Source organism: Danio rerio, chromosome 5 (genome assembly GCF_049306965.1).
Source record: "Danio rerio strain Tuebingen ecotype United States chromosome 5, GRCz12tu, whole genome shotgun sequence".
Classification (NCBI taxonomy): Eukaryota; Metazoa; Chordata; class Actinopteri; order Cypriniformes; family Danionidae; genus Danio; species Danio rerio.
In genome coordinates, this window is record NC_133180.1 from 62,734,056 (window position 1) to 62,748,323 (window position 14,268).

The 14,268-nt window shown below is 34.5% G+C and overlaps 2 protein-coding genes across 12 annotated transcripts in view; one reads left to right on the top strand and one right to left on the bottom strand.

Moving 5' to 3' along the window:
- The window catches only part of rnf224 (ring finger protein 224), a 30,047-nt gene extending 22,554 nt beyond the window's left edge, over positions 1 to 7,493 (bottom strand). For 2 of the 11 annotated variants that reach the window (XM_073951089.1, XM_073951094.1), the window contains exons 1-2: positions 7,409 to 7,493; positions 6,838 to 6,895 (exon numbers count right to left, since the gene is read on the bottom strand). The gene's annotated coding sequence lies outside the window, so the exon portion shown is untranslated. Of the gene's footprint in view, positions 1 to 6,764; positions 7,005 to 7,408 lie in introns of all 11 variants that reach the window. The other 9 variants (XM_073951096.1, XM_073951092.1, XM_073951090.1 and 6 more) reach the window with 6 other exon arrangements.
- si:ch211-202f5.3 lies at positions 6,927 to 13,290 on the top strand. The gene is made up of 2 exons (XM_003198691.7): positions 6,927 to 6,991; positions 9,428 to 13,290. The coding sequence occupies exon 2, from the start codon at positions 9,548 to 9,550 to the stop codon at positions 9,869 to 9,871; it is 324 nt and encodes a 107-aa protein (XP_003198739.3). The 5' UTR covers positions 6,927 to 6,991; positions 9,428 to 9,547; the 3' UTR covers positions 9,872 to 13,290.
- The last annotated feature ends 978 nt before the right edge of the window (positions 13,291 to 14,268 follow it).

Consider the following 14,268-nt stretch of genomic DNA (forward strand, 5'->3'; position numbering starts at 1 on the left):
GTGAACAACTTTAATGAAAACATATGGAGGAACACTTTCGCATGTCGAGGTGTTCATAATATGTGTGTGTGCTGGTGCTAACCGGCTGCTTTACATGCACACGCGTCAGAGCTTGAAGGTAAACGAACAGTGGTTTATCATACAAATTTTATCGATATTTTTTTATCCAGTTGGCATTAAGAAGGTATAGAAATGTTATCTGACTCACATCTAGCAGGTAAATGTGTCGGGAAAATTTTTTACAGACATTTATTCTCATAACCTGCGTGGACATGAATGTTCTGATTGGCTAAAGTAGACATCTTATGTCAGTGCGTTCTAGATGTGAACTCGCTCTTACCAGCAAATTACCGATAATGTTAAAATTTTCATTCCGGAAAATAGCTGGAACCAATTTACCGGTATTCAGACCTACCGGTATTCAGACATTCAGACCTTTCTGACCAACGGGAAAACTCCCGATCATAGATATATGTATAGATGTTATAAAGTAAAAAAAAAACACTTTAAACACCTTAGCACCACAAAGCAACTGCATGGCAGCAAACTAAAACACGTAAGCAACCATAAAAATACCACTTACATTCGCATGACAACACACTATAGACACTCACACTACCTTAGCAGATGCATAGAAAATATTTATTTTAAAATGTAATAGTGATAATAATATAGGTCTTTTAATAATATGGGTGGTTAAATATGTAGTTCCTTAGGCCTAAAGTACATGAAGTTTAGCCTTTTGTTTTCTAGTTTTGTTTTGCTCTTTTAGCAGGTTCATGTTTGCATTGTTGAGGTGAGCTATGTGCCGGTTTAAATACATGTGCAAACACAGAGTCATGGAGGATGCGTCTGATCATTTGTTTTGTTCTAGTCTTTACTAGCACTCTCTAGTCCTTTTGTGGCTGATGTTTGCGTATGCTGTTACTACGACGACCTTTGAATGAAGTGGTCTGAAGTGACACTCCAGCTCCATTTAACCTCTGAAAACAGAACATGGTTAGGCACAGCCTTGTTTATACTTCTTTAAACTTCCCTCTCCAAATGAGATCAAAATGCGGGTGCGGTGGATTTGTGTGAGTACTGCATGCGACACTAAGCTAGTTTCAGTCCAGTTAGACCTGTCATCCCCTCAAAAATGCATTTCACACGCACTTTAAAACTCGCAGCAGCACCATTTTAGCTCGCTAGTCCACAATGACCACATTCTTAGACCTTGAAAAGAATGTGCTGGAACCAGTATGTGTGCATTAAAACTGTGCTCTGTCAAGACGCCCTATGATGACATTACGTCAGGACAATGTAAGCTTACAAAGCACAACATTGTCATAGGCTATTTGTAACTATGATCAAACATATGGTAAAACAATACTGAACCACCCAGTGATGAACGAAATTCTATGAAACTCTCTGTGTGGGTAGTTGACAAAGATATTTAAAGCATCCAGCAGGTCCATAACATTTTGGAAACTTTAAAAAATATATATTTAATCAAAATGTTAAATCAACATATTAGATTTCAAACCAAATATCAATTGTAAATGAAGTAACTTTTCTTAGAGCTACTATTATATTTATATTTGTAGCAGACAAAGAGATACACACAGCAATGTTTTAAAATAAATAATTATGAAAACGATTTAACAAAAAGTGACTATTCAGCAGGCACACAATATCATAAGACGTTAATATTAGGTTAGATTTAGGTCGTGACGTCAGGTGACCAAAATTTAATGTTTAGCCAGCATCTAAAGACAATGTTATTTTGACGTCCAATAACGATGTCAAATTACATATATAGATTGATATTTGGTTGATTTTAGATTGCGCTGGAAAGTGACCAAAGTCCAACATCTGATAGATGTCATAGTGGTAATGTTCACACAACGTCAAGGTGTAACATGATTAGATGTTAATATTTGGATGATTTTAGGTTGATTTTAGGTTGAACGTTGGACACTGTAATGGCCAGGCATTGGGTGCTGTTCTCAATCCGATCTTAATTTGGAATTTTTATTTCCGAACAAAATCCAACATCCAACATCCCTTGAGTACATTTTTAGTGCTGTATCAGTACTTTTTCTCCACTTCTTTCCTTCCAGTCACAATTTTTTGGGGGATTAAAAAAATCAGTCCTGTGATTCCTCTCCAATCAAATTGTACATAGAAGAGGTGATTCGCATAATAATGAACTACCGCAAGATAATGGGCAATTTATTATTGCAACAAACTGTTTGTAAGCATTAAAAGTGTCCAAGAAGATGTACAAATCTTTACACGCATTGACCCAGAGTCTGTTTATGCATGTCACTGATAAGAAACTGACAGACGTTTACTGGATGATGACCGAAATTGATGTTGTACCCCCAATGTCGTGGGGACGTTGCATTTTGTTTGAAAATGAAAATCGTGTTGACGTCAAAAACCAACATCTGGCCAACGTCAGTGTCCAACGGTGTCATTCATTGTCGGTGTACTCTTTTAAATCTGTAAGCATTATAAACTTGTATCGAAACATATTTCATTATTTTACAATATGGAAAATAATTAGAGACAGCATTTTTGCCATTATGCCTATCCCTACTCTGAAAGAGCTCCAACATTTCTCTGTGGAGAGAGAAAAACCTTTAGAAGAACAACCTTCTCTGCAGCTCTTTACCAATCCGACCAGAACCACTCCTCAGTGGTCCACATGAAGTTTCCCAAAAGCCACCTGAAGTACTCTCAATAAAATGATCTGGTTTGATAAACCAAAGATAAAACTCTATGTCTGGAGAAATTTAGAGATTGTTAATCACCAAGACAATAACATCCCTACAGTGAAGCATGATGGTGGCAGCATCAAGCTATGGTTTAGGTTATGGGAAAGCACTGGAAAACACCCATACATTATCTCATTCCACACACACATACATACACTACAGCCAATTTGGTTTACCCAGTTCACCTATACTGCATGACTTTGGACTGTGGGGGTAACCTAAGCACTTGGAGGAAACCCATGTGAATATGGAGAGAACAGTGCATAACTTAATAGTTTTTATAATGTCCTGTTTTTGTATTTTAAATTGATTCAATTATTCATTCATTTTTCTTCGGCTTATTCCCTTTATTGATTAGGCGTTGCCACAGTGGAAAGAACCACCAACTTATCCAGCATATGTTTTACACAGCGGATGCCATTTCAGTTGCAACTCAGTACTGTAAAACATCCATATACATTTATTCACATACATACACTACGGCCAATGGGGTATATTCCAAAGCATGCTAATAGGACTTTTAATTTGCCATTAACCTGGGTTAAGCGCTTCCGGCGAATTGAATGCCAATGCAAAATCCGGTGCGTTTAAGGTCTGTTTTCTTTAAAATCAGCGATCTCCACTTGCTGAGTGATATCCGATTTAAAGTGGGTCTCAGATTGTACAAGAAGCACTACATTAAATTACATTTCCCCTGCCATATCTTTATAATATGAGCATTTATTTTACCCCAGTATATCCAATGGAGCTTCTGCGTTAGCCTGCCGATTCTGATGGGCGCGTGCGAGTAAACAGCTTTTTGTCTCGTTTTACGCTTGAGCAACTAAATAAATGCTAAAGTTTATTTAACTGAATGTATTTTAATGACATTACAACATCGATGCTGTATAAGGAACCAAATAAAATGGGAAAAAGTTCACAATAACAGGTCACCGGAAGTTTATCAGCATGGGAACAGCACTAGCTCGGCATATACCCTATTTGGGAGAAACTGGAGCATCTGGAGGACCCAATTTTAAAAGTTTGCATTTTCAAGTTGCTAAAATGCTGTTGTCATGTTGCACAGTATATCTTTTTCTACAAGTCTATATTAAACTTAATAGCAACTGTTCGGACATGTTGTTAATTCAATGACAGTAAAAAAAACGTGACTTCAGAATTATTTGTGTCAATGAAAACATTAATTATTTAAAGTACACGCTTATACTTTAAGTTGTCCTGCAAACATTAACATTTTGCAAATTTAGGAATAAATTTTTAAAAAGTACACTAATAAATCTGAACAATACAGCATTTGAAGTAATATATAGATAAATTACTTAGTTAATAAATTATGCAGTTAATATTTAGTTGCACAATGTTGGTGTTTCGTAACATCTAAACATCTAGCCCAACGTTTAACCCCCAACCTGGAGGACCAGGACATACACGCATACGCTACGAACAATTTAGCTTACCCATGTCACCTTCTGACTTGTGGGGGAAACCAGAACACGAAGAAACCTACACGTCTACTGGGTCTACACAGAAATGCCAAATGAAATCTTCCAAAGGATGCAGACTTCAAAGGTGAGTCCTTCCACACAGGTTAAACTGAGCATTTTGAAATGAGACGATCTAGCCTCTAACATCTGCTGTTAATAAGCAGTAATAAAATTTGTAATGACTTTTTTTAAAAGTGATTTTAAAACTTATTTTAAGCAGGCAAAACCAGATTTACAGAAGCTAGAAATATATTTCCTTTGATCCATACATGTACACATAGACATATAAACTCTCTATAAAATCAGTCTTTAGTAAAACATACTGGTTTTGTTTTTTAACATGTGTTTAGATATCCAAGTAAAATAAACCTAATTCATACATGTTATCCAGAGTTTTCTTTTAAAAACTTCCTGCCATTATCAGCACGCAATGAATCTTGGGACATGCAAGACTGCGAAGGATTCACTGGTTGTTATCTTCATTACCTGGGAAACGAAGGATGCATTTGGAGGCTGCGTTTGAAAGAGTCTTTGAACTTTTTTTATGACGCAGGGCACTTCGAATGCATCCTTCAGAGGACGCAGCCTCTGAAATTAAACTCAGCTTATAACTCTTAAGATTTTAACGCTATTGTTTCTTTTCAAAATAGGGGGCCCCAATAAAAAATGTAACATTCTGTCCGTACTGCACATGTGAGAGGTGTGAGCACTTCTACAAAGACACTGCCAGCCATTGTTGGAAAAATGTAGCAAATGATAGGTGTTACTGGAGGTTTTCAGAGACTCTTGTGTGTACATATTGTGGTGTTCTTAACGTTACTCTTCACGATGAGCTGCGAGTGATGCTGTTGGTCTCTCCCCTGCCTCAGAGCACTCAAAGGTGGCACAGTGCCACACAGCCATCTCTCACACATGCAGCTTTGAGAGCAGATTACTCCTCAGCATATCGACGGCATACGTTTTAGAACCATGAGCGTAAGGTATTTCCCTGGTACAGTCAAACCGATCTGCTTTTGCTATGTTTAAATTTAATCATTTAAATCAGGGGTGTCAAACTCAGTTCCAAAAGGGCCGCAGCTCTGCACAGTTTAGTTCCAAGCCTAATTAAACACACCTGATCAAACAAATTGAGTCCTTCAGGCTTGTTTGAAACCTACAGATAAGTGTGTTGGAGCAGGGTTGGAACTAAACTGTGCAGGGCTTCGGCCCTTCAGGAATTGAGTTTGACACCCCTGATTTAAATGGACCATATATATATTTGAATTTAGAACTATTAGCTCCCCTTTGATTTTTTTTTTGTATTTACCAAATGATGCTTAACAGAGCAAGGAAATTTTCACAGTATGTCTGATAATATTTTTTTCCTCTGGGAAAAAGTCTTATCTGTTTTATTTTAGCTAGAATAAAAGCAATTTTTATATTTTTTACAATTTAATTTCCAAGTGATGAGTTGCAGCTGGAAGGGCATTCGCTGCGTAAAACTTATTCTGGATAAGTTGGTGGTACATTCCGCTGTGGCGACACTAGATTGATAAAGGGACTAAGCCGAAAATAAAATAAATGAATAAACCATTTTAAGGACAAAATTATTAGCCCCTTTAAGCTTTTTTTTTTTTTTTTGAGTCTATAGAACAAACTATCGTTTTATAATAACTTGCCAAATTACCCTAACCTGCCTAGTTAACCTAATTAACCTAGTTAAGCCTTTAAATGTCACTTTAAGCTGTATAGAAGTGTCTTGAAAAATATGTAGTCAAATATTATTTACTATCATCATGGCAAAGATAAAATAAATCAGTTATTAGAAATGAGTTATTAAAACTATTGTGTTTAGAAATGTGTTGAAAAAAAATTTTCTCCGTCAAACAGAAATTGGGGGAAAAAATAAACAGGGAGGCCAATAATTCAGGGGGGCTATATATATATATATATATATATATATATATATATATATATATATATATATATATATATATAATTTATATATATAATTTATATATATAATTTATATATATAATTTATATATATAATTTATACATATATAAATGTATATATACATAATTAATTTGAGCTCATAAAACTGCTAAATCCTTCAGCATTTAACAATTGCAGCATTAAAACTCTAAGCTCCACTTTTAAATCTTAAACTGCACAACAAATGCCAGTTCAGTTAACGTTTAACAGAGTTAAAACAAGGCTGCGGGCAAGTGGTGTACTCTGGTGCCAAACAATGTAATGTTTGCAGAATGGATAACCATCTTACATAACAGCATCCACAGACTTATTAAAATACCAGCTTTAGAACTTACGTAGCTTCCTTTTATTTTTTTTCATTCTGTGAAAAGTATATTTCATTGTTTCCCTTCCAAAAACACATCGTCTTACTATAATAATAGTCAATTGAATATTAACATTCCTGAACTGACTCTCACAATCAGCCTCCTCCCCCAGCAAACACACACACACACACACACACACACACACACACACACACACACACACACACACACACATACACCTATAGGTGGTTTCAGCTGAACTTGAATGGCCAAGGGTGGGGTTTCATACTGCCATGTTTAAACAAGACTCACGGTCAGCTGGAGCCTCCTCCTCTTTTTCCTCCAACCTGATGGCTCAGTTCTGTCTCACCTTATTTCGGAAACACGGAAGAAAAGAAGTCACTGAAGGCACAGCGTGCAGTCTTGAAAACTGATTCCCACCAAACAATAGCCAAGGCCTCTACCGGTGAGTACTTTATCTGTTTATCAGAGGTCACAGGCAAGTTATGTGGTTGGAATTGTTCATAAAATGAGTCATGTTGTGATTTGAATTATACAAAGAGAGTTATATTTACATCTAGGAAATATTTAGTTAAAAAAAATAGCTATACAATCTAATGCCCTTTGTATAACAGAATACATAGAGCACATGATGTAATTTAAAGCTAATGAAACAGTACATTTAACAAAGCAATGCAAATGTAACATTAGCTTAGCTTGTTACATTTTGCATACATACTGGCTTAACGTTAATTCAAAAACTCGCAATCTTGTTTTGGATTCAACAAGCTTATTCAAACTATAAAGAATTCGTAAGTGTGATCATTTATACAATAGTTAAAAAAACAAGAAGATAATATGCATTTACGTGCATTTTACTCACAATTTTGCCTGCTATTGCTGCTCCATCAACGAAACAGCTGTCGAGATCCTAGCAAACGCCAACTGTCAAGGTTGAATCATTGAGAATCGGTTCAGTGAATGGTTCCTTCATTAAGTCTCATCCTGGAAGAAATTGTTCTATTTAAAAAAGCTTACTAAAATACGACCAAAATATTTTTTTTTACATCTTATAATAAAAAATAAAGTTTAATATAATTTCTGTTTAAAACTGTGGCCGAATGACTCATTGACTTGGAATGAATCAGTTGTGTGAATGATTCAATAAGTCACTCATGAAGAGAGAAAACGTATCGCCACCTGGGGTATGGATGAACACTTGCAGAAATTTCCCCGGAATGAGTAATTATGAGCATCGCATTTCCTTCTAGTCTAAACGGGTTGTATAACTTGTTAACTTTACAGATAGAGAATGATCAAACAAATTTCTGAGAGATTGTTTAACACAGTGTTGTTTTCCAGGACTTATTAAGAGCTTCTATATGAAGAGTTCAGATGCAAAAACCTCTAAATGCCATCTGAAATTTCCATCAAAAATGAACATTTTTCTTAGCCTCCTTGGTTTATGTTAAGATATTTTACTTTAAAGACCAGAAAAGTGACTTTGCCATAAAAGTGATATTATTAAACATACACACAGGAGGCTAATAAAATTATGCATTTTAGAGGAAAATTTTAGATGGAATTTAGAGGTTTTTGCATCTAAACTCTTCATATTGTCTCATTAGGATAATAAAAATGTGTATGTTATTAGAAAACGTTTTTTTTCCATATCCTGTTAATCCTAAATGTAAAGAAATGCACTTTAAAAATATGAATCAAATTCATTCTGCAAAAGAATTTCTAAGGTTAAAATTCAATTTCCGTTATCTCAAATGTATGCCAGTTTTGTAATTTAGGTATTGGACCAATTGAACACTTGTTTTTCTAGTGTTGTTTGGTACAAACATTTTGCGACTAAGTATTAGTTTGGATACAACAGAAAATATATATAGACTTATCTTCTCATGGGAAGTTATTAACAATATATCTTTTATAATGAATAATTTATTGTTATTATTAAAATTTTGTATTCATAAATGTTAATTTTTCAAAATTCCCCAAAGACTAGTGGTGATTAAAGAAGAATTTGTGATATATTTGAAGACATTAAAAGAGATGAAAAGCCAAAAAGCAAGAACTTTATATTCATCATTAGAGAATTTTGTTTTCATATTTTAAGAACTGCTACATATTTTTCTTTATCATTTATTTTAGTTAATTTTTGTTATTTGACTTATTTATGTGTTCTATTATTATTAATAATGAAGAAAAAATTGTGAATGTATGTAAATTGATTCTCATGTTTTTTTTTAATTCTAAAAAGTATTAATGACTTTCTGTTACTGTTCAAGCATTGTTAAAAACAACTTCAGATTGCTTTTGTATATGCTTCATATTGTGCTCTTACTCGATAGATTTTTAAGAAACCACACTGAAAAAAAATATTCACTGAATTTACTAATTCTTTTAAGATAAATGAATGCAAATAGTTCATATAGATTTAAACAAACATCTTCTACTTAGTTATGTTTAACTTTAATTTATTTGTTTAAATTCAATCCATATAAATGTAGCAAAAATGAGCAGAATCCAGGTCCAGTAAGATATGAAGACTGTTATCAAACTTTCCATTCTTGAAATTTTGATAGCAAAAGCAAATAAAACTGCAACAAACACTATCTAAAAGCAGATGTGTAACAGAGATTTTGATTTTAAAATGGATTTGACAATTATATGTGGAAAAAATGTAATACTTCTTTTGTGTAAAGGCAAATATGGCAATGACCAAATGAAAAAATACAATTGGAATCAAAATAAACACTTAATTTTTAAACCAATCAGAATTCGGCTCAAACATTTAATGTGGCAGAAGATGGATACAACCGGATATAATAATTGAAAAATGTAATACTTTATCCAAGATGTCTTGTTAAGTAACTTCTTTATTTGTGTACCTCAGGAACATTCAAGAAGAACCTGATATTTGGAAGCCGTTATGTTTCGAAAATTCTAACAGACTTAAACAGAAACCAAGGCTCTCGATTGTTCAATTTTTGGCTCGCATCCCCAGCCTGACACCATGAATATCTCACTTGAGAACCCCTACGGTGATGTCACCATCCCTCGTGCCAAGCTGCGGGATCAGCCTGACTCCAGCACCATCATCATCAACCCGATGGCGTTAGAGAGCACCTACAAAAACCACAACTCTTCCTTAAACCCCTATAGCAGCTTCAAAACCCCAGGGGAGAGCAACGCCTCTAATGTGCCAGTTTATGGAGAGGCCAGAAATGGCCAGAACCCCTCTTCATACAACAACCAGCCAGGTTACACCGTGAAGGAGAGCGAGGAGCAGGTGGGACGCTGTTATGCCTGCTGCTACCGCTGCCGGAGAAGGAAGTGAGAGCAGATTTCCCAGTGGGTTTTGCTATTGATTTTGGAACAATTCTAAAGTGACTGGATTATGTAATCCTGGAGTTACGTGGTTTGAACAAAAAACAAGAGCTGACTGCACTGAAACCTATTTTAATAATAAATATTTACTTTTGGATCACCATGTCAAATATTTGCTTTGTTAAATTGGCACAGTTGGATCTTATCGAGACACTTTGAAGCAGATTTACCTTTGTGCGCCTCATACAATGGCGTACTTCGATATTCCCCTGCATTGTTCTTGCACAGTTACTTAAATGTCTTGATTTCAATCGATTGTTAATGGAGTGTTTCTATAAAATAACGCCCAACAGGGTTTTAAGTGAGGCGAGTTCTCTTGTCAAAATGTCCCGCCGGGATCGCCTGAGTTTTGATTCGGTTTTTGGAGCCACACCCTGACGTTCCATCAGACGCAGGTCAGTGAAACTCGAGGAAGAGCCCTCAATCTTGCTCAGAAGGATAAACAATGGGACAGTGTCAACTCGTCCTTGAGAATGAGTGTTGTGCCATCTGAGTTTCTATTGAACAAGCTTTTCTGGTTGCTGTAGACATTCCGCTGACACCTACCTCTTGTCTTGGATTGTTTAAGAGACTGCTGAGTGGAACATTAAACATGTATAGTACTAATATTATTTTATGGATGAGCAATATTATGGTAGTTACATTTAAAACAATGGGGCAAGGACACTTGTGAGCCTGACTTTTGAAAGTATGCACATGTTTGTTTGGATTTCTGTATATGTTACTTGGCACAATGGTCAATCTATTTTTTGATATATAAAATCACTTCCAACACTATAAACGTAAACATAAAAGTCCTTCAGTTCATTTTACTAGGCATTTTCAGCAAGGTGACTCTTTTTCAGCAAATTCTTTGTAGCTGAGTGGAGGCTGTGAATTAGCGGTTCAACCGGTTTGGGACGTGGTGCCCTGAGAGCAGGTTCCTAGAATTACAGATCAAGACACGTGGAGTTTAGATCAGCTGCTTTACAGGTGTACAGGGACTTTGTTACTTGGAATCTGCAGGATGGTACAAAGTCAACATTTAAAATAGATTGCAGAATTCTGGTAAAAATCTGCAGATTTGTGCAGAATTATTTTGGGAGTATCATAACTAATGCCTTATAGGAGATAAAAAGTAATACTTTTTAAACTTGTATTTAATGTTTACAATGCAAATCCAGCTAGATCCTCTTAATTTAGTAAACAAAGCAATTCTTTCATATAATATATTTACTAAAAGACATAAAATATGGCTGTACAAACTGCATTGTAAATAAATCATAAATATTTTCATATTAGACAATATTACTGAAATTTATTTAAAAACTGAATAATTATGAATTTACACAAGTAAATAAACAATCAATGATGGGCTAAAAATCTGCGCAAATTCCGTGTGGGCCTAGTAATAAGCTTATTTAATACACTGTAAAACCCAATAAGTTCAGGTAGCTCAAACCATTTGAGGAATTCTATTGCAACTAACCATTTCGGTTTAAAAACGAATCCTAATGAGTACTGTGAACTTACTCCATTTGAGTAAATGAAGCAATTTGAGCACAGTAAAACCCAATAAATGAAGAGAACTCAAACCAGCTGAGTACTGTAAAACCAGATAAGTTAAGGGAACTCAAACCATTTGAGGAAACTAATTACTACAAACCATTTGAGTTAAACTAATTTATATGAGTACTGTGAACTTACTCCATTTAAGTTGAAGTAATGAGGTATTTAATTACCTCATTACCTTCAACATTGACTTTAAAACTCTTTTCAGTTGAGTATAATTAACTTTCAATAAATTTTAAGTTAACTACACTCATTTAATTTGATAAAGTTGACTGTTGGGTTTTACAGTATACTGTGTATAGGCATGGGGCGATAACCATTGTCAAGGTATACCACAGTTTGGAAAATTCAAGGTTTTAAAACTGCCAACTACAGTACCTCCAGCAGAAAACATATCCAAAGTTGTCATTTTAAATTGTAAAGACATTTGTGTTTTTGAAACTAATGAAGACAGCAGAAGTCAATGATATATCTGAATTATTTAGCCTGACATGTTTACTGCTCCAAAATATCTTAAATGTTTCTCAAAATAAAATATGTTGGATTTAAAGGGCAAAAAGTTTTCGTTTTTTTACCCAGACATTTAATAAAGAACATATTTTAGAGCAGTGATCACTACTGTGAAACTAAAACAAAAATATTTTAAGGTTATCCAAGGTTATCATGCTGTCTGAATCATGTACCGGCCCATGCTTGGTTCATACAGATTGAGGGTTGTTGACATATAACTTTGTCCATTTGAAACCAGTGTTGGGTAAAAGTACTTTTAAAGTAAAATATTACAATTTTAGGACTCTTACTCTTAAAAATAAAAATGCAAAATGAACATAAAACATTTTCACATCACTGTCCGTAAAAGTAAAAATGATATTATATTAATTTTTAGAGTAACTGTCAGAACATAACCAAAAATTAAAGGTTTTTGACAGAAGTTTCATCTCACTTCACTAAAGGGTGGATTAAAAAAATCCAAAATACATTAAGAACTGTAATGTTGTGAAATATGAATTAAATTTGAAAAAAGCTGATGTTTATGATAAGATATATTTAAATGTGAAATTGATTACTGGAATTACTCTAGTCCAGTCTTTTCCAACCCTGTTCCTTGAGACACATCAACAGTACATATTTTGTTCATTTCATCTCAGGTTTCAGAGTCTCTTCTAATGTTCTGATGAGTTGATTCAGGTCTGTTTGATTGGGAAGAGGTTGAAAAAGTGCACTGTTTGGTGTACATTCAGGAACAGGGTTGCTCTAGTCTTCAGTGTCACAAGATCCTTCTCTTTGGTCTCACTCATAAAACCCTCCGTAAGCTTCAGTTGGTCCAGAACTCACTATCATCAACCCCTTCTTCCCATCACATCTCCCCCTGTCCTGCAGCAGCTTTACTGGTTACCAATTCGTTTTCAAAATGATTTTGAAATGTTGATGTTAACATTCAAAGCCATCAACAATCCCGCCCCTCCATATTTGGCAGCCGTCATCCACATTGCTGCTTCCTCTCGCACCCTGAGATCTTCCTCCACTTGTCTGTTCCCTCTGCTCGTCTATCGTCCATGGGGAGTAGAGCATTCAGCCGCTCTGCTCCCCGACTTTGGAACTCACCTGCCATCAGAAACATTGACTCGCTCACATTATTCAAATCAAAACTCAAAACCCATGTATTTAAAATGACTTTTAATATTTAATTGTACCTGCAATATTGCTGTGCATATTTTTATAATATTTCTCTTGTTGTTTTATTGCTCTTGTTTTATTGTATGATGTCCTTGAGTTGCCAGAAAGGCGCCTTTAAATAAAATGCATTATTATTATTATTATTATTATGTTTTCCAGAGATGGGTTGTGGCTGGAAGGGCATCCGCTATGTAAAATGTGCTGGATAAGTTGGAGGTTCATTCCGCTGTGGCGACCCTGAATTAATAAAGGGACAAAGCCGACAAGAAAATGAATGAATTATGATGATGTGATGATTAGCTATTAGCAATCGTGATTTCACAAAAAAAGTGAAATAGAGTTAAATATTTTTATTAAAACCAAACTGCGTTTTACTTTTCTATTAATGAAAGTTACTATAAAAAGTACAATTATAGTTAACTTTATAAATGTCTTTGTCATTTTCGATCAATTTTATGTAGCTTTGATTAATTCATATATTTTTTTTTAATGCTACTTGAACTGTACTATCTTGCTTTCCAGTGCACAGTAACTGTTTTCAACATGTTTCTTGAGAAGGATCAACCTCTGCGGATGAATTTAGAGGGATCATGTGACACAAAACACTGGAGTAATGATGCTTAAAAGAAGTCATTTCCAAATGACAGGAATAAATGACTATTTCAAATGTTATTCACAGATTGTGTAACAAATAGCTTATTTAAATTATTATAAGTATATGAGACTAAAAAAATCTCAAAGAAATTAAATTGTGGTGAATAGTAATTATTTTTAAAGAATCTTGCCAGAGTTATGTAAAATGTGATATCTGCCAAATGTTTAAAAAGGCATAGCATGAGTATCTTAGCATTTAAAATCTAAATGGCTGATGGTGGATTTAGATGAAACACTTTAACTTCATGTAAAAGTATTTTAATATGGTATTTCATTCAAGTTCATTTCAGAAGCTTTTGTCTAATTTATTTCTTTTGTGTGAGTGTATGCAATAGTAACTACTATCATTGTTATACTGATTTAAAATGAGGGCAATAGCTGCAGTTTGGGTAAGGCAGGTTATCATTAGCCAATTATACGACTAAAATATCAGTAAATCTACACAGTCATAAATATAATATAATA